At 54.1% G+C, this 17,713-nt stretch overlaps 1 protein-coding gene across 1 annotated transcript in view; it reads left to right on the top strand.

Moving 5' to 3' along the window:
* FMNL3 (formin like 3) overlaps positions 1-17,688 on the top strand; it is a 56,395-nt gene extending 38,707 nt beyond the window's left edge. Inside the window, 23 exon segments of the mRNA XM_023756335.1 lie at positions 3,310-3,462; positions 4,642-4,750; positions 4,925-5,001; positions 5,307-5,400; positions 6,774-6,848; positions 7,446-7,556; positions 7,881-8,030; positions 8,386-8,487; positions 10,855-11,134; positions 11,780-11,848; positions 11,930-12,054; positions 12,241-12,443; positions 13,148-13,382; positions 13,534-13,602; positions 13,709-13,789; positions 13,893-14,022; positions 14,637-14,797; positions 15,105-15,206; positions 15,538-15,630; positions 15,905-16,011; positions 16,013-16,026; positions 16,149-16,265; positions 16,808-17,688. Of these exon segments, the coding sequence (XP_023612103.1) occupies positions 3,310-3,462; positions 4,642-4,750; positions 4,925-5,001; positions 5,307-5,400; positions 6,774-6,848; positions 7,446-7,556; positions 7,881-8,030; positions 8,386-8,487; positions 10,855-11,134; positions 11,780-11,848; positions 11,930-12,054; positions 12,241-12,443; positions 13,148-13,382; positions 13,534-13,602; positions 13,709-13,789; positions 13,893-14,022; positions 14,637-14,797; positions 15,105-15,206; positions 15,538-15,630; positions 15,905-16,011; positions 16,013-16,026; positions 16,149-16,240 (2,632 nt within the window). The 3' untranslated portion in view covers positions 16,241-16,265; positions 16,808-17,688.
* The last annotated feature ends 25 nt before the right edge of the window (positions 17,689-17,713 follow it).

The following is a 17,713-nucleotide window of genomic DNA, read 5'->3' as shown; positions in this document are numbered from 1 at the left end:
AAGTGAAGAATGCCAGGTGGCTGGAGTAGAAGGTGCATTTGGGGGGCAGAAGAGAGACGTGGGAAGGAAGCTCAGAATCGGAACCTAGAGGATCCAGACTCCAGGCTGGGAGCACTCCAAGGGAATGTCCTGGCTTCTGGGAGAGATTCCCTGTTGTTCATTTGATGTTGGAAAGCAAGTCTTCAAGAAGCTCCTTTGGGTTTCCAGTTGTGAGAGGGTTACTCTAAGTCACTCCAGGAGCAGTGAGCATGACTTTTGACCCAGACTGAAAATAAGACATTCAGGAGCCTTTTTCAAGCAGGTTGGGAGCTGGGAGGCAGCCAGAAGCGAATTAACACAGATGAGAAGGCAGTGGAAGGAGCAAAGTGCTCTCAGGGAAGACGGAGATGGGTGTGGATCTCTTGTTTTCCATCTGTCTGATCTCAGACAAGTGTGTGTCATCTTATATCAGAGGGGATCCACCGTCCGGGGTTCCAGGCCTAGACCAGTGGTCGGCAAACTGCGGCTTGTGAGCCACGTGTGGCTCTTTGGCCCCTTGAGTGTGGCTCTTCCACAAAATACCACGTGCGGGCGCACACGTACAGTGCGATTGAAACTTCATGGCCCATGCGCAGAAGTCGGTATTTTGTGGAAGAGCCACACTCAAAGAGCCAAAGAGCCACATGTGGCTCGAGAGCCGCAGTTTGCCAACCACTGGCCTAGACGATAATGTGTATAAAGCACTTTGCAGTATTTGAAGCATAAGTCTATACTGTGCAGCCACTTTATTTTTTTATTTTTTATTTTTTTAAATATATTTTATTGATTTTTTACAGAGAGGAAGGGAGAGAGATAGAGAGTTAGAAACATCGATGAGAGAGAAACATCGATCAGCTGCCTCCTGCACATCTCCTACTGGGGATGTGCCCGCAACCCAGGTACATGCCCTTGACCGGAATTGAACCTGGGACCTTTCAGTCCGCAGGCCGACGCTCTATCCACTGAGCCAAACCGGTTTTGGCCACTTTATTGTTAATTGTTAATATTCAAGGTGGTGTGCTCTACCATAGTGACCTGAATATATGGAAAGGGGGTTATGGTGATCATTTACCAGAGGACTAACACATTCAAACTTACATTAGAGACTTAAGTCGGCCCTAGGGTGACCAATTGGCCTGGTTTGCCTATGACTTTCCCCAGTTGTAATCCTGAAAGTCCCACGTACTGAGGAATTCCTCAGTCCCAGGACTCAGCCCTAGCCTCCAATTTCACATTTCTTGCTACTGTCCTTGCCCCCTGGCTGTTCTTTGTCCAGCAGGTCTTATCTCGTCTCCTTAGGGTTTCAAACTAATGCCTTTCCTAGGTTTGGCCTCTGTTGTCTTTTCTAGGTCATCTCTGTTAGAGCCGAGAGTGGCCCACTCCCTATTCCCATCCCTGCAGAAGTGCCTCATGAGCCTCCTCTCCCTTTAAAAACAACTCTTTTTATAGAATGAAATGAAAAACATTTGCTGAAGTGATTTTTTAAAAATTCAGAACTTTAAAAGTAAAAAGATATAGGTCATTTTTCCAAATAAGCCTATCTTGTTTGAAAAGCAAACAAATCCCAGCTAAACCAAAATACACTGGGACCTCAGGACTACATGGTCCACAGCACTGCCTCTGACTCTGTATTTGAAAGAAAGACTTGGGGTGGGCGTGGGTGTGGAAGGAGCGAAGGGCTTTCAGGGAAGACAGAGAAGGAATCACACCCTGGACGAACTAAGGACGCCAGTCCACACCCTGGCCTTGTGTGATTCCTTTCCTCAGGGAAGCTGAGGCCCACGGAGCCTCTATACCTGAAAAGCCTAAAGGCCTCATGTAGAACCACAGAAAGCCCAGTCATTCGAATCCAGTGATAGTATGGGACCACGATCTCCTCCTGAAACAAAGGCTGTCCCTCTCTGGGTTTGCTAGGACCCCTGTCTTCTTCCATTCTGACCTGCCCTCAATCCCAGCCCAGAAACAGTGGGGCTCCCTCAGGGCACTCAGGCTCCTTTGGAGGAGAGAATGTGTGTTTGGGAAGGATTGAGAGGAAAGGGTAAAGCCAAATAGAATTTGCGTGAAGGCATTTTTATAAACAGCACATACCAGTGTAGGAAGTACTACTAGTAATGGAGAGAAGCCATGGGCAAGCTGTTTCCCTGTCAGTGAGACTCCTGTACTTGAGCCCCATTAAACATCTCTGATCGGCAAGACTCCGAGGCCACTCCTGCTGCCTTCGGAACATTCAGGCATCTGCAGATGTCACTTCCTACTTCAGAAACCCTCGGCCTCTGTGCCTTTGACCCCCAGGCTATGCATGTCCGAGCAGAAGGCTCCTTGGGGGAAGAGCCTATAGGAGATGCTCGCTTAGTCCTTAGTGACCCGCAGGGGAAAGGACAGGAAAGAGGAGTGAGCTTGCTTCTCAGAGGGCATTTATCCAGATGTGGGGACATGTAAGGGGGAAGGCTCTGTGGCTTTGTGATCTCAAGTTGTCCTCCTTGCCCTGGCCACACTCCCCAGCTGCTCAAACATCTGGTCCCAGAAGCATGAAGTAACAAACAGAGAAACCATCCCAACTCGTGTAAGGGACGAACTAAGGACGCCAGTTCACACCCTGGACTTGTGTGATTCCTTTCCTCAGGGAAGCTGAGGCCCAAGGAGCCTCTATACCTGAAAAGCCTAAAGGCCTCATGTAGAACCACAGAAAGCCCAGTCATTCGAATCCAGTGATAGTATGGGACCACGATCTCCTCCTGAAACAAAGGCTGTCCCTCTCTGGGTTTGCTAGGACCCCTGTCTTCTTCCATTCTGACCTGCCCTCAATCCCAGCCCAGAAACAGTGGGGCTCCCTCAGGGCACTCAGGCTCCTTTGGCTGCTGCCATTTGCCAACTAACAAGACCTGCAGTTGGCGTGTTCCTGCAGCTGGCAGGTTCTATGTGGGGAGCCCCAGCTTCTCGGAGATGTCCCATCTGAGGCTGAGAGTGCAGGAAGTATCCAGCTCCCCACATCCCTTTGGGCCCATGGGGTGGTCACTCCTTGAGTCGCCTGGCCAGTGGGCGCAGCACTGGCCTCCGTCAGCATTCCTGTCTCCCCAGACCCCCTCCTGGTTGCTTCCTGTGCCCGCTCTGCCCTTGTCCTATGTCGTTGGCTCTCCCAACCAGGTTGGGTCTCTGTTGCCCAATTCCACTTTCTCTTCTGATGCTCTTGCTTATTGTTGCCCTAGAAGTCTACAGGGCAGGGGTGGGCTTGCCAGGGGTCTTGGCACTGAATTTCTCCTGTGTGTGCGCATATGTCCTTTCCTGCTCCAGGTTTGACTTTGAGGGTCTGGAGAGTGGTGACGATGGTGCATTTGACAAGCTCCGGTCCTGGAGCAGGTCCATCGAGGACCTGCAGCCACCCAGCGCCCTGTCAGCCCCCTTCACCAACAGCCTCGCTCGCTCTGCGCGCCAGTCTGTGCTCCGGTATGTGTGCTCTTGCTCTGCCCGCCTGCCTCCCCCAGCCCCAGTCCAGGTCCTGGGTAACAGCGGTGAGTGCTCATGCGCCTCCCTCCACTCTTGCTTCCAGGCTCAGCTCTCTTGCCTCTGCCTGCCAGTCTGTCTCTGGTCTGTCCTCTTTGTCTCCTTGATTCTGCCCAGCGATCTGTCCTGGGTAAGTACATCACCCTCAGCTATGCCCACCCCATCTGGGGTTCTTCCTCGCCCCTTCTCTGGGGGCCCCTCCATTCCTCATTCTCGCTCTGCCATTCCTCCCAGTCTCTCAGGCAGGGCTGTACTCATCCAGCTCCCTCACCTTCACCGGGTGCTCCAGCTCCGGCCCTCCTGTCTGTTTCCCTCTGGCTCTGCTCTCTGCTCCATCAGCTGCTCGGAGACCAGCTTCCACCAAGCCTGTCCCCTGCTCACCCTCCCTTCATGTCTTCCTTTAGGCCTGTTCTCTCCAACGCTCCCAGGTATTCATTTGTCTGCAGTATCTTAAGAGCTGTCCTGCCTGGAGGCAGGTGTATGGGCCTGATGACTTGTCCGAGCCCCGCCCACCTAGGGAGGCTTTCCTTTAGGTCCTGTGGTCTCTCTCTCATGCCATACTCCCTTCTCCTGTCTCCCTTGGGTTTTGCACTCTGACACTGCTCATCACTCCAGTCATGCATGAGCAGATACCATTTGTGCTTCCTCTTTCTTCATGAGACATCACTGGGCAGGGGCGGGGATGCCAGGTCAGATGTAGCCCCAGGTACACACACCTAAAGCCTTTGGGGTCTGTGCTGCCTTTTCTGGGACATAGAAGTGGGGTGGGAGCCAAGTGCTCCTGCCCCAGGGAATGTGTGGAAGATACAGTGACTGGAAGGAGGAGGAGGAAGGGCTCAAATGAACATCTCCCTGGGCCCCTCGAGGACTAGGAAGGTGTACACACTGTTGTATTTTGAAGGACCTCGGCACTAATTATACAGCAGGGTCCTGGATAGTTCCTGATGAAGGCCTGCTCCAGGGAGGTGACACGGCTGAGCGCCCTGCCCCTGCACTCTCTCTCTCTGGGCTGGTGGTACAAGGCCCTCTTTCCCCCTCTTCTGCTGCTGCTGAGGGACAGCCTGCTGTCTGGATGTTGGTGAGCACTCCTAGGCCTTCCGCCAACAGCCGCCTCTCCCCCAGGTACAGCACTCTTCCTGGGCGCAGGGCCCTGAAGAACTCCCGCCTGGTGAGCCAGAAGGATGATGTCCATGTCTGCATCCTTTGTCTCAGAGCCATCATGAACTATCAGGTAAGGGGGCAGCACCAGCCACAGGGCTCGGCCTCTTCTGCCTCACCTCCCAAACCAGGAGAGCTAGGAGGGTGCCAGCTTTAAAAGAAGTTTGCCGGTGGGCCTACAGTAAAGTCAAGGATCTGCCTTCCCCACCATCAAGGTCTCTTCTCCTGCTTTTTCCCCTTGCTACAGTACGGCTTCAACCTGGTCATGTCCCACCCCCATGCTGTCAACGAGATTGCGCTCAGTCTCAACAACAAGAATCCAAGGTGAGCTCCTTCCCTCCCCTTTCCTCCTCACTCTGCACAGGACTCTGGAGTTCTGGGCTCCACCTGTCCCTGGCCGTGGGGTCCTGTGGCCTCTGCTGGAGAGAAGCAGTGTCCCTGGCTTCCCTGTGGTCTGCACAGCTTAGTGAGGGAGCAGCCTGCCTTCTGCCTTCTTTCTTGTACCCAGCCTCTCCCCTTACCGATGAGGCTGGCTCCACTCTCTGAAAGGACTTGCCAGTTGTGCAGTTGAGCTGTGTGGTGGCCATGGTGGGGAGCTAAGGTATTAATCTTCCTTCTTTGCCCTTCAGGACCAAAGCCCTTGTCTTGGAGCTCCTAGCAGCCGTGTGTTTGGTGCGGGGAGGTCACGAAATCATTCTTGCTGCCTTTGACAACTTCAAAGAGGTCAGTCTTCTGCCCTAGCCAGTTTGGCTCAGTGGATAGAGTGTTGGCCCATGGACTGAAGGGTCCTGGATTGGATTCCGATCAAGGGCAAGTACCTAGGTTGCAGACTTGATTCCTGGCCCTGGTCAGGGCATGTGCAGGAGGCAACCGATTGATATGTCTCTCACCTCAATGTTTCTCTCTGTCTCTCCCCCTTCCTTCCACTCTCTCTAAAAATCAATGGAAAAATATCCTCAGGTGAGGATTAACACACAAAAAACCACAAACAAAAACCAAAGAGGTCAGTCTTGTGTGTGTGTGTGTGTGTGTGTGTGTGTGTGTGTGTGTATCTGGCAGGAGGAGGTGGGAATACGGTAGGTAAGCCGCCTTTCCTGCAGTCTTACACATCCCAATGATTCCGTCATTTTAACATCCCAGTGTTTACCTAGGTAGCTTGTCAACCTCTTCCCCTCCCCCCTTGTTTTCAACAAAACCAGAATTTCAGTCTTATCAGATTGTGTGTCAGAGAAGTTATGAATCGGCCAGCTAAGGATGCCCTCAGAGAACTAAGGTCTCTAATCCAGTGGTCCTAGTCTGGCCATGCATCAGAATGCCCGGAGAGCTTGTTAAGCAAACAGACTTCAGGAGGCCTGGCTATCTGTGCTTTAACAGGTTCCCCAGGTGTTCTGAGGCAGCGGACCTACTGATTGAGCCCAAGGCAGATATCTTTGCAGTGAGAGGAGAAGGCAGGCCAGGATCCTCCTGGGTTGGTGTCTGATATTGGTGAGGGGAGAGGGAGCTTCTTCTTGGAATTTCCCCAGCTCTGGGCCTGGCTATGAAACCCCTGTCTGCTTGAACATAGGATTCCTCGACATCCAGCTGCAGCTGCTGGCCCACCCCTACCCTCTCCTCTGTACACTGCTTCCCTAGCATCCATTGTTCAGCCAGGAAATGGCTCTTCCTCCTTGAAGCCAGAGCTCAGTGGAGTCTCGGGACCCTCTCAGCACAGGGGCTTTCCTGCCTCCTGGCCTCTCCTGCATCCCCACTAGGACCTCAGCCCCTGCCTCAGCCAGGCCCTCCAACCTTCCTCCTTGCTCCCTCCTTCCTTCAGTAACTTGGCCACAGCAAAGCCCTATTTCTTGTAGGCCTACTCCCAGACGCTCCTTAAGCTCAAACTAAGGCACGGGCTTTATTGAACTCCAGGAGGGAACCAGGGCAGATGCCAGGTCCCAGGCTTTCTTCTGTCATGTCCCGAATGGCTCATTGCAGAGACAAAATTGTGGTTAAACTTGGTCTGAATCAGTCCTCTGGCCATGGTGTCCCTGGGAGCCAGGGCTCAGGGGTGTGGGCTCTGCCTGGGGCAGGTCCTTTCACTGAGAAGTTCGATTGTTCAGGTATGCAAGGAGCTGCACCGCTTTGAGAAGCTGATGGAGTACTTCCGGAATGAGGACAGCAACATCGACTTCATGGTGAGGAACTGGGTCTGGGCCCAGCAGGGCGGCGTGCCCCTGAGAACAGGGGCCAGGCAGACAGTGGATTTTGGTCTTCTGTGTAGAACCTAGAATGTTTCTCTCTACCCTGTAAATGCTCCTCGTCCACTGGCCCACCCCAGAGAGCTTTTAGAAACTGTAAGACAATGTCATTGGGGCATCCCGAGTCTGCCTTCTTCCCCCTTTTGATGCCCTTGTCATCCCTGGTTGGGACCCTCTTTGAGCTGCTTTCCCTTTCCCGGGCTCTTCCCCAGCTTCTCTGCTCTTATGTAGGATTTTCAGCTAAGCAGGGATGCCTCAAGGAATACCTGCTGATGTGCAGAGGAAGTCAGAGCGGTGCTTTAGTGACATCTATTTCTCATGTAATTTACTTACCTTAATACTCTGAAGGCCAAGTTTGATCTTTTTTAAGTTAAAATGCTCTTTTGCTCCCAGAAAGATGTAACTTTTTTATTCACTGCTTTTGATTATCCACCTGACGATGCTGGTTCTAACAGCCTTCCACCCTCCCTTTCTCTTGGTCTCTCCCCATTGGTCTCTCCCCTGTCTCTTCCTATTGGGGCCGCTTCTCCCCAGGTGGCCTGCATGCAGTTTATCAACATCGTGGTGCACTCGGTGGAGGATATGAACTTCCGGGTCCACCTGCAGTATGAGTTTACTAAGCTGGGGCTGGAGGAGTTCCTGCAGGTGAGCCGGGCTGAATCCTCATAGAGTGAGGAGCTTTGGGACAAAGGACCAGCTGAGCCATATTACAAAGTTTTGTTTTTGTTTTTGTTTTTATAAAACCCTAGACATGGATGCTCCTGGTACCCTGCCTGTTTTCTATGGCATGGGACTCAGACCCGCCCTCAGAGGGCGTCCCAATCAGGCAGCTCCCTGGGGCGAGAATCCGGCATAGCCGCAGTAGGAATTCCCTGGGTCTTGAGCTTTAGGAAGCAGCCAAGGAGGGTGGTGAGGACTAAGTCTTTCTCAGGAGGCTCCCCCAACCATGATGCCCTCTGCTCTCCCTAGAAGTCAAGGCACACAGAGAGCGAGAAGCTGCAGGTGCAGATCCAGGCGTACCTGGAGAATGTGTTCGACGTGGGGGGTTTGTTGGAGGATGCCGAGACCAAGAACGTGGCCCTGGAGAAGGTGGAGGAGCTGGAGGAGCATGTGTCGCACGTAGGTGGTGGGTCCTCCTCTGCTCCAGAACCACTGTTGGGGGCGAATCCTGAGCTGACCCACCTGCCTCCAGATGGGGCACCACCGGGCTCTTTAAAGCATGCCTCGGACCACCCAGAGATTGACACACACTGACCTCCCAGACCGGGCGTGAGGTGGTCTCTGTCTCAAGAGACTCTGCTATGGCCATTTGCCTGGTACTGTTTCACGTGGTCGCAGACCCTGGGCCCACGGAGCAACGTAGGGAACCTGCCAGGCCAAGCGGCCCTGGGGCCTGGGTCCTGACTGGGATCCAGGCTGTGCTGAGTGCCCAGGCTTTAGGGCCAGCCCCAAACCTGCCCTTCCCGTCCTGCAGCTCACAGAGAAGCTTCTGGACCTAGAGAACGAGAACATGATGCGGGTGGCGGAGCTGGAGAAGCAGCTGCTGCAGCGGGAGAAGGAACTTGAGAGCATCAAGGTGCCAGCAACTGGGGAGGGAGGCCCGACTGCCGCGGGGTGCCAGGGCCTGAGGGTTGTTTCTCTTTCCTGAGTCATGTCAAGTCTTTGAGTCCAGTTCTTGATTCATGACCTTGAGGCACGCAGATGCGAGTGGGCTGATGATTTCACCCCATATTTTGGTTGGAGAGACAAGCTGAAGCCAGAGTGGGCCAGACATGCACAGAAGAAGGTGGGAGTGTATGGGGCACCAGCCCTCCTCCTATGAGCCGTCCTGCTGCACCTCCCAGCTTCCCCCAGCCCTGCATCATGAGCAGGCTCAGAGCAGCCCAGTCCTCAGGGCTGTTAGGAGGACTCACCAGCAGGGGTTCCTCATATTTCAGTGTCTTCTCTGAAGCTAACTTTTTGTTAGTTATAAAGTCATGCCTCAACCGATCTTTTCTTCCGAAGGAATACAGTTATACTGGCTCTGTTGAGCTCAGTATACACTGAGTGGCCAGATTATTATGCCACCTGACGATTGTAGGCAAATTAGCTATAATTTCGCACTGAAGTTGCTAGAGGGCCAGACCATTATAAATAGGGAAGCAGGTTGTTTACCATGACAGTAGAAGTGATTTTTTTTTTCTGAAGATAGGGGTAAACAATGTGATTTAACAGCCTTTGAACATGGGATATATATATACACATACATATATATATATATATATATATATATATATATATATATATATACTGAGTGGCCAGATTATTATGACCACCCATCAGTACTTCGTTGGGCCACCTTTTGCCTTCAATACTGCGGCGATTCTTCTTGGCATTGACTCCACGAGATGTTGAAAGGTGATGCGAGGAATCTGACACCATGCCTGATGAATAGCACTGTCCAGTTCCGTGAGATTTGATGGTTGTGGAACCAGCTGCCTGATGGCTCTTTTAACTTCATCCCACAAATGCTCAATTGGATTTAGATCTGGTGATTGTGGGGGCCACCTAAGCAAGGTAAAGTCTCCCTCATGTTCTTGAAACCACTCCTGCACAATACGAGCACATGGCATGGCACATTGTCTTGTTGGAAGAAGCCATCTCCATTGGGATACGCCATCAACATGATAGGATGAACCTGATCAGCAACGATACTTAGGTATGTTGTGCTATTCAGACGTTCCACACGAATTAAAGGGCCCAAATCATGCCAGGAAAACATGCTCCAAACCATAACACTGCCCCCACCAGCTTGAAGGGTTGTACTCATGCATGTGGGGTGCATGCTTTCATGCTGTTTCCACCAAATTCTCACTCTGCCATCTGCATGATGCAACTGGAAACGTGATTCATCGGACCACATGATTTTTTTCCAATGCTCGACTGTCCAATCCTTGTGTCCCTGTGTGAATTGGAGACATTTTATCTTGGTAACTGCAGACAGCAAAGGTGTTCGAACAGGCCTTCGGCTTCCATATCCCATATGATGCAGTGTACGGCTAATTTGCCTACAAACATCAGGTGGTCATAATCTGGCCACTCACATTCAAATATATCCCATGTTCAAAGGCTGTTAAATCGCATTGTTTACCCATATCTTCAGAAAAAAATCACTTCTACTGTCATGGTAAACAACCTGCTTCCCTATTTATTTTTATTTTTTATTTTTTTAAAAATATATTTTATTGATTTTTTACAGAGAGGAAGGGAGAGGGATAGAGAGTTAGAAACATCAATCAGCTGCCTTCTGCACACTCCCCACTGGGGTTGTGTCCGCAACCAAGGTACATGCCCTTGACGGAATCGAACCCGGGACCCTTGAGTCCTCAGGCAGATGCTCTATGCACTGAGCCAAACCGGTTAGGGCGCTGCTTCCCTATTTATAATGGTCTGGCCCTCTAGCAACTTCAGCGCGAAATTATAGCTAATTTGCCTACAAATGTCAGGTGGTCATAATAATCTGGCCACTCAGTGTATATCTGCTGCGCCCCTGCTAGAAGTCTGAAGCACTGCATCAGGAGTATGGAGGATACAGAGAGGGCTCAGGCAGGGTCTTGTCTGTAGGGGCTCCCAATTGAGCGGTACACGGGTCAAATGAAATGGGAGCAGTGACGTGCACAGAGAGCTGAGAGCCGCATAGCAGGCTGGCTGTGGGTCAGGAAGAGTTGCCCAGGGGCACCTTCTACCTGGGCCTGGAGGGACCATGAGACTAAGGTGGGAGCAGAAAGGAAGGACACAGCAGGACTCTGTGCTCCTCATTCCAGCTTCCCCTGGTCCCCACCCAGGTTTCTAGCAGAAGCAGAGATCCCAGCTGGGAGACCCTTGGACAGGAAGTTTCACTCCTGGGGTAGTGACTGCTGTGCCTTCAGCCCTCTCTTTTCTGAATGGTGCGTCTGCCCAACAGGAGACTTATGAGAACACGAGCCACCAGGTGCACACCCTACGGCGGCTTATTAAAGAGAAGGAGGAGGCCTTCCAGCGCCGATGCCACTTGGAGCCCAATGCCCGGGACTTAGAGTCGGTGGGCAGCGAGGCCCTGGCCCGGGTGGGCTCTGCAGAGCTGAGCATGGGCATGCCATCCTCTGACCTGGACCTCCTGGCTCCAGCCCCGCCCCCTGAGGAGGCCCTCCCTTTGCCTCCTCCACCTGCTCCTCCCTTGCCCCCTCCACCTCCCCCTTTACCAGGTAAGGAGGACCCTGGGAGCTAGGAGTGGCAGCCTCATTGTGGGGCCAGACCCAAACCCCAGTCAGCAGAGCCTTCCTTAGGGAGAAGCTGGGGACCTGACTGGAAGGGCGTGGCAGGTGGGAGAGGGACAGGGGGGTGGTCTAGAATCTGAGGGAGGCTCAAGTTACTAGGGAAGGGAAGTCTAAGGGTGGACATGGATCTGTTTTAAGGATCATAAAGCTGCTGCTCCTGATTCCTCTGAACACAGCCAAGGAGGGCTCTGATCAAAGCAAGAGAGTGGGCCAGAGACGACCAAGGCCTGCTCATCAGAGTTAGGACCCCTGGCAGCCACTTGGGCCGGGAGTTCATGCAGCCTCCTTCCCTAAGTCTTTTTTTTTTTTTTAATACTTAGAGAGAGGGAGAGGGAAAAGGAGAGAGAGAAAGAGAAACATTGATCGGTTGTCTTCCGTATGCACCCACAACCTAGGTATGTGCCCTGTCTGGGAATTGAACCTGTAACCTTTGGTGCAAGAGACGACGCTCCAACCAACTGAGCCACCTGGCCAGGGCCACTGAGAGTCTTTAAGGCCAAGTGGGATTGGGGGGGTGGGGGCTGTGAAGAGTCTCTTGGCCCCTGGGCCACTGTACCATTCTTCTTTCCCCAGACAAATGTCCCCCCGCCCCACCTCTCCCTGGTGCTGCTCCCTCTGTGGTGCTGACAGTAGGCCTGTCAGGTGAGTATTCCCAGGGCTCTGGCCAGGGCTAGTGGGACACACTCCTTGGCCCCTGCCTCACTGGTCCTCCTTTCAAATTAGCCATTCGCATCAAGAAGCCTATCAAGACCAAGTTCCGGCTGCCTGTCTTTAACTGGACAGCACTGAAACCCAACCAGATCAGTGGCACTGTCTTCAGCGAACTTGATGATGAGAAAATCTTGGAGGTAGCAGGGCCTGGGGCCCTGAGAGGGAAGATGGGGGCTGGGGACCAGGTTGCCCTCCTGGCCTTGAGAAAGCCCTCAGACTTAGCCTTCCGTGATCCAGAGCTGAGCTGATGCTTCTGGGAGGGCTGCTAGGGCTCCTCTAGTAGTAGAGGCCACAGCATTTTCCTTCTCATCAACCTCTGCCAGGACCTGGACCTGGACAAGTTTGAAGAACTGTTCAAGACGAAAGCCCAGGGCCCTGCCCTTGACCTCATCTGCTCTAAGAACAAGACAGCACAAAAGGCTGCCAGCAAGGTGACCCTGTTGGAAGCCAATCGTGCCAAGAACCTGGCCATCACCCTACGCAAGGCTGGCCGCTCAGCTGAGGAGATCTGCAGGGCCATCCACACGTGAGGCTCCCACTGACCTGGCCCTGGTCCCCAGCCAGTTGGAAACCCAGTTCTCCACCTTGGATTCCAGGGCATTGGCAGAATTGCCTCACACCCCTTAATCATCCACTGGCTTGGCCAGAACTTACTGCATCCATGCCGTGTGCCAGGCATGGTATGAGATGCTGGGAATTCAGTCCAGACCTGCACTCAAGGAACTCTCAGTCTAGTGGGAACAGTCCAGTAATGCTGGGTAATAACCACCAAGGTGATGGAGGTACAGGCAGCTTTGGGAGAACGGAGAGCCCGGTAGCTGAGCTGGGTAATCAGGGAAGACTTCCCAGAGGAGGTGGTATCTTACCTGCAACCTGAAGGAAGTATATGAAATCCAGTACAGGTCCTGGCGGGAGAAGCTTGGTGCCCTGGGTACTGAAAATTGGCTGTGGCCTTGGTGTAAGGAGGGGAGTAGGAGAGACAGGATAGAAAGGTGGGCAGAAGTCTGAGCATGGGCCTCCTAAGCCATGCTCAGGTATTGAGACTTGAGCAAAGGGAGGATGTTGAAGGGTTTCTAAGCAGGACATCAATGTTTCCTAGGATGGTCCTCTGCTTCTGGCTGTGTCCTGCTCACAAACCTCACCCTCAGTCCTTCTAGGAGCTGGAGAATAAAGGGATGATGCATAATATGGGCAAATGCGAGACCTGAGGGGTCCCTCCCTCCTACATAGGTACGACCTACAGACACTGCCTGTGGACTTCGTGGAGTGCCTGATGCGCTTCCTGCCCACAGAGGCCGAAGTGAAGCTGCTGCGGCAATACGAGCGGGAGCGGCAGCCCTTGGAGGAGCTGGCGGCTGAGGACCGCTTCATGCTGCTCTTCAGCAAGGTGGAGCGGCTGACCCAGCGAATGGCAGGCATGGCCTTCCTGGGCAACTTCCAGGACAACCTGCAGATGCTCACGCCGGTAGGGCCCCACCCAGATCACACTCACCTGCAGCCCCATCTCCACCGTCCACCTGCTGGTCACTTCCCTGGCCCTGCCCATCCTCCCAGCCCCTTGCTGACTTTGCCCCATGCCGGCCTGGGATTACTCAGCTCTTCATCTTGCCTTCCAGCAACTCAATGCCATCATTGCAGCCTCTGCCTCTGTCAAGTCCTCACAGAAGCTGAAGCAGATGTTGGAGGTGGGGAGAGGTTGTATATGGGGGTGCTGGTGGGGACCTGGGGCTATATAGACAAGGAAGTAGCCCTCAGGGCTTGGTCTGACACCTCCCACTGGTCTCTGGACAGATCATACTTGCACTGGGGAACTACATGAACAGCAGCAAGCGGGGTGCTGTGTATGGCTTCAAGCTCCAAAGCCTGGATCTGGTGAGACGGTGGGGGCAACATGGGGCCGGGAAGCCTGAGGGAAGGCGGCTGTGGAGCCAGGATATTCAGTCCTCTTGCATTACCCCTCGCCCCCATCTCCCAGCTGCTGGACACCAAGTCCACTGACAGGAAGATGACATTGCTGCATTTCATCGCCTTGACGGTGAAGGAGAAATACCCAGACCTGGCCAACTTCTGGCACGAGCTGCACTTTGTGGAGAAGGCTGCAGCAGGTGAGGGGAGCCTGCCCTTGTGTTCAGCTCAGGACAATCCCAGGAAGCTGTGAGGAGAGGGAACACTTGGGTCCTTTTGTTTCTGGCTCTTGTTGTCTTTCTGACACTTCAAAGCTTTCCGCTGGGGCCATGGGCAGGGGCCAGCCCAGCGGGAGCCTTCTTGCAGGCACCAGACCCATCTGGCCCTATTCACCTGGATGGCTGGGAGCTGGCAGAGGAAGGCACAGTGGCTCTTCACTCCCAGCTCCTCAGGCTGGCCCCAGAGACTGCAGACTGTTTCTCTGTGACGTGTGGGAAGAGCTTAGAAAAACCATGAAGCCCCTCAGACATCGGTAGCTGTTACTGCTGCCCCACTCATGAAATGGTGCAGGCCATTTTGAAGACTGGCAGTCTTTCTGGCTTGCCTTCCTTTGTTACTTTGCTCTTTGGGGTCATGAGTTCCCAGCCTCTATTCATTTTTCTTGCCCTGTGAGAGCCCGGCTAGCTTGGTGTGCCCCTCTCTGTGTCCCCCCTGGGTGGCTCAAGCAGCAGGGGCGTGAGAACCTGAGGGAGCCCATGCTGAGGGGAGGTGGGCATGTCCAGCCCTGGACTCAGCCTGGGCTCTGTGACCACAGTGTCCCTGGAGAATGTGCTGCTAGATGTGAAGGAGCTGGGCCGGGGCATGGAGCTGATTCGGCGCGAGTGTAGTATGCATGACAACAGCGTCCTTCGGAGCTTCCTCAGCACCAATGAAGGCAAATTGGACAAGCTCCAGCGTGACGCCAAGACAGCGGAGGTGAGCACAGGGTGGAGGCTGGTGGCAGCACCAGGTTTAAGGCACTGTGCCCCTCTAGGTGGGCTGAGTTTTTCCTTCTTGGGTCAAAGAAGTTTTATCAAGTGCTGGCGGGCTGGCTTAACGTGGGGGTAAGGGACAGTGGGGATGGCAGGCAGCTGGCTCTGGTGAGGTGCGCTCTAGGGAGCTTTGGGAGCCCGGTTCTTCTCTAGCCTATAGGGGCTGGGTGCTGCTTTCTGTGGGCCCACTGTCCCTGGTGGGAGCCGGCTTCCCTTCGCCAGGCTGACCCCACCTGCCCACCCTTCCCCAGGAGGCCTACAATGCAGTTGTGCGCTACTTCGGTGAGAGTCCCAAGACCACACCTCCTTCTGTATTCTTCCCAGTATTTGTCCGATTCATTCGTTCTTACAAGGTGAGCAGGAGAGGTTTTTAAAGAAAAAAGGCTGAGAGAAAACTGATCGGGGGAGAGAGGGTTGGGCTTCAAGTCTGGCCTTTTCCGTCTCTTCCTCTGGGTCCTGGGAGGGAGCGATGGAAGCTGGCCACAGGCCTTAGCTGTGAACTAGTGGGCAGGGTGGGGGCCCAGGCCCTTCCTGTCATTGTTTGGGGCAGGAAGTGCCCCTCCAGAGGGTGGCCACCTGGGGTTGCTGGTCCCACTGCCACCCACTCTCCACCCTCAGAGTTAGCCCCTCCCCTTAGCCTGTGTGAGCTTCACAACTGCTCCCCACCCCCACTATGGTTCTTAGGAAGCAGAACAAGAGAATGAAGCCCGCAAGAAGCAGGAGGAGGTAATGCGGGAGAAGCAGCTGGCTCAGGAAGCCAAGAAACTGGATGCCAAGGTGGGTGGGGCCAAGAGCAGAGGCCTGGAGGAAACTGGGCAAAGAATTAGGAGAGGGTGGAGCAAATGGAGAGGAGATGGAGAGCTGGAGCCCACAGACCACCCAGAGGGCCCGAAGCTGGCATCCCAAGGGATGGAGAGAGGGGCTTTGGGAGGGGATTCCCAGGCAAGGCTGCCATACACAATCCAGGACATCTTTGAACGGCATCTTGGGCAGGAACCGTCCCTGTGGTAGGTTAGTAATGACTCCCTTCCCTTCAAATGCTCGGCCCTAGACCCCATCCCAGCGGAACAAGTGGCAACAGCAGGAGCTAATTGCTGAGTTGAGGCGGCGCCAGGCCAAGGAGCACAGGCCTGTGTACGAGGGAAAGATGGTACCATTGAGACATCATCACAGGTGGGGCCCTTCCTCCCTGGGCCCGAGCACTGCTCCCCAAACCCAGTCATACTCCCTGGGCTCTCCTCCCACCTCACGTGTGCCACGAGGCCTGACCACGGTGTCTCTCTCCTGGGCCACAGTGCTGAAGAGTGTCCCTTTCACGGCCCGTACTGCCAAGCGGGGCTCACGCTTCTTCTGTGATGCAGCCCACCATGATGAGTCAAACTGTTAACCCCCAAGGCTGGGGCCCTTGACAGGTACTGGGCACCACAGCTGCCCTCTGCATGCCCATCTCCCAAGACTTGTGCTGGGGTCCACAGGCACCGCCTCCTATGCATGACCTGACACCATCCTCTGGCTGCCTCGTGGTGATGGGGACACATACTTCCCTCCCTGCATGCCCCATGCTCTGAGAAGCATGGCTTATGCCCTGCATGTGCCCTCAGGGAAGTGGTATCTCTCCCACTAATGCTGTCCTAGCTTCTACTAAGACCAAGGGGTAGGGACCAGACCACTGCCTCTGGTGGCTGAGCCCATGGCTCTGTTACTGGGCTTGGGGGTCCTTTGTCCTTTCTCTGCCCCATGGCCTCTAGTCACCCTCCATCTGGTCCTCTGAAAATACAGAACCCCAGCCATCTCCCTGACCATCCCCTCCAGTGTCTTTAAGCTTCTCTCACCTGACTCATGGCTGGCTCTTCTCTGGCCCTGCCTGTGGGCTGCTCCTGAAGGGGCTGTTCCTACAGAGGGTGGGCTTGGCCTGGCTGCCCTGCCTGTTTACAGGCTTCTGTCTCCCCCACAGGTCTCCACCAGCCCATTGTCGTTCGCCACCAAGCCAGGAGTGTGGCCCCACCCAGTGGCCCACCTCGGGCACCAGGCCCCCACTAAGACCCTCTAAGAGGCAGAAGCACTTCAACTCCCAGAGTCCTGCAAGTCCAACCCGCGGACCTGGAGCCCTGGAATCGGCCAAGGGCCCAGCGGGAGGCTATGCTGCTCCCGACCAGTGTCCACCCAAGCTCTCAAAGCCTGCATCTTCCCTGCCGCCACTGTGGGCACTAGGTCTTCGAGGGCCTTGCACGGCCCTGGTGCCTCCAGTACTGCACTTTGCCTCCAAGGTCTTCAACTTCCTTTCCTGAAGGGTCACCAAGGGTTAGCTGGAAAAAACCATTTCGAGCTTTAGCCTACAGAGGGACACCTAGGCCACTCTGTCAGTAGAGCCAGAGGGACAAGAGGAGTGTCCAGGCTTGGGGGGCCCTGGGACCCTGCCAATCTCAGCTCATCTTTTACCAGGAGCAAGGCCTTCCTAAGCCTGGGCCCTACTCAGCTGTGCCCTAGTGATAAGGGTGAGGAAAGATGCCACACTTACTGCCCTTGGCCCTAGCCCTTTGCATTCCAGGTTCTTGCTGAGGTGGGCAAAAGGGGTTTTCTCTGCCCTAGCCCCAAGACAGCTAGAGAAAGGGTATGCCAACAATATCTTCACCTCCTTCAGCTACGTTTTTTTATTTTTGTTTTTTTGAGGGGGCAGGGGATATGGTGGTCTTACCTGCTATATTCTCAGTCCCCTGCCAGTTTCTTAGCCCCTGGAAGGGAACACAGGGGTCCATTCCTTTTTGTACATGTATCATCTCCCTTCTCTCTTGTACATAAACCCTGGCCCTTCTTTCAACAAAGGCTTGAAGCACAGGCCTGACTCTGACTCCTCTTTCTG

The sequence above is a fragment of the Myotis lucifugus genome, unplaced genomic scaffold (genome assembly GCF_000147115.1).
Source record: "Myotis lucifugus unplaced genomic scaffold, Myoluc2.0 scaffold_91, whole genome shotgun sequence".
Taxonomy (NCBI): domain Eukaryota; kingdom Metazoa; phylum Chordata; class Mammalia; order Chiroptera; family Vespertilionidae; genus Myotis; species Myotis lucifugus.
The sequence above is the reverse complement of the archived record's forward strand: the minus strand, read 5'-3'. Positions and strand labels throughout refer to the sequence as shown.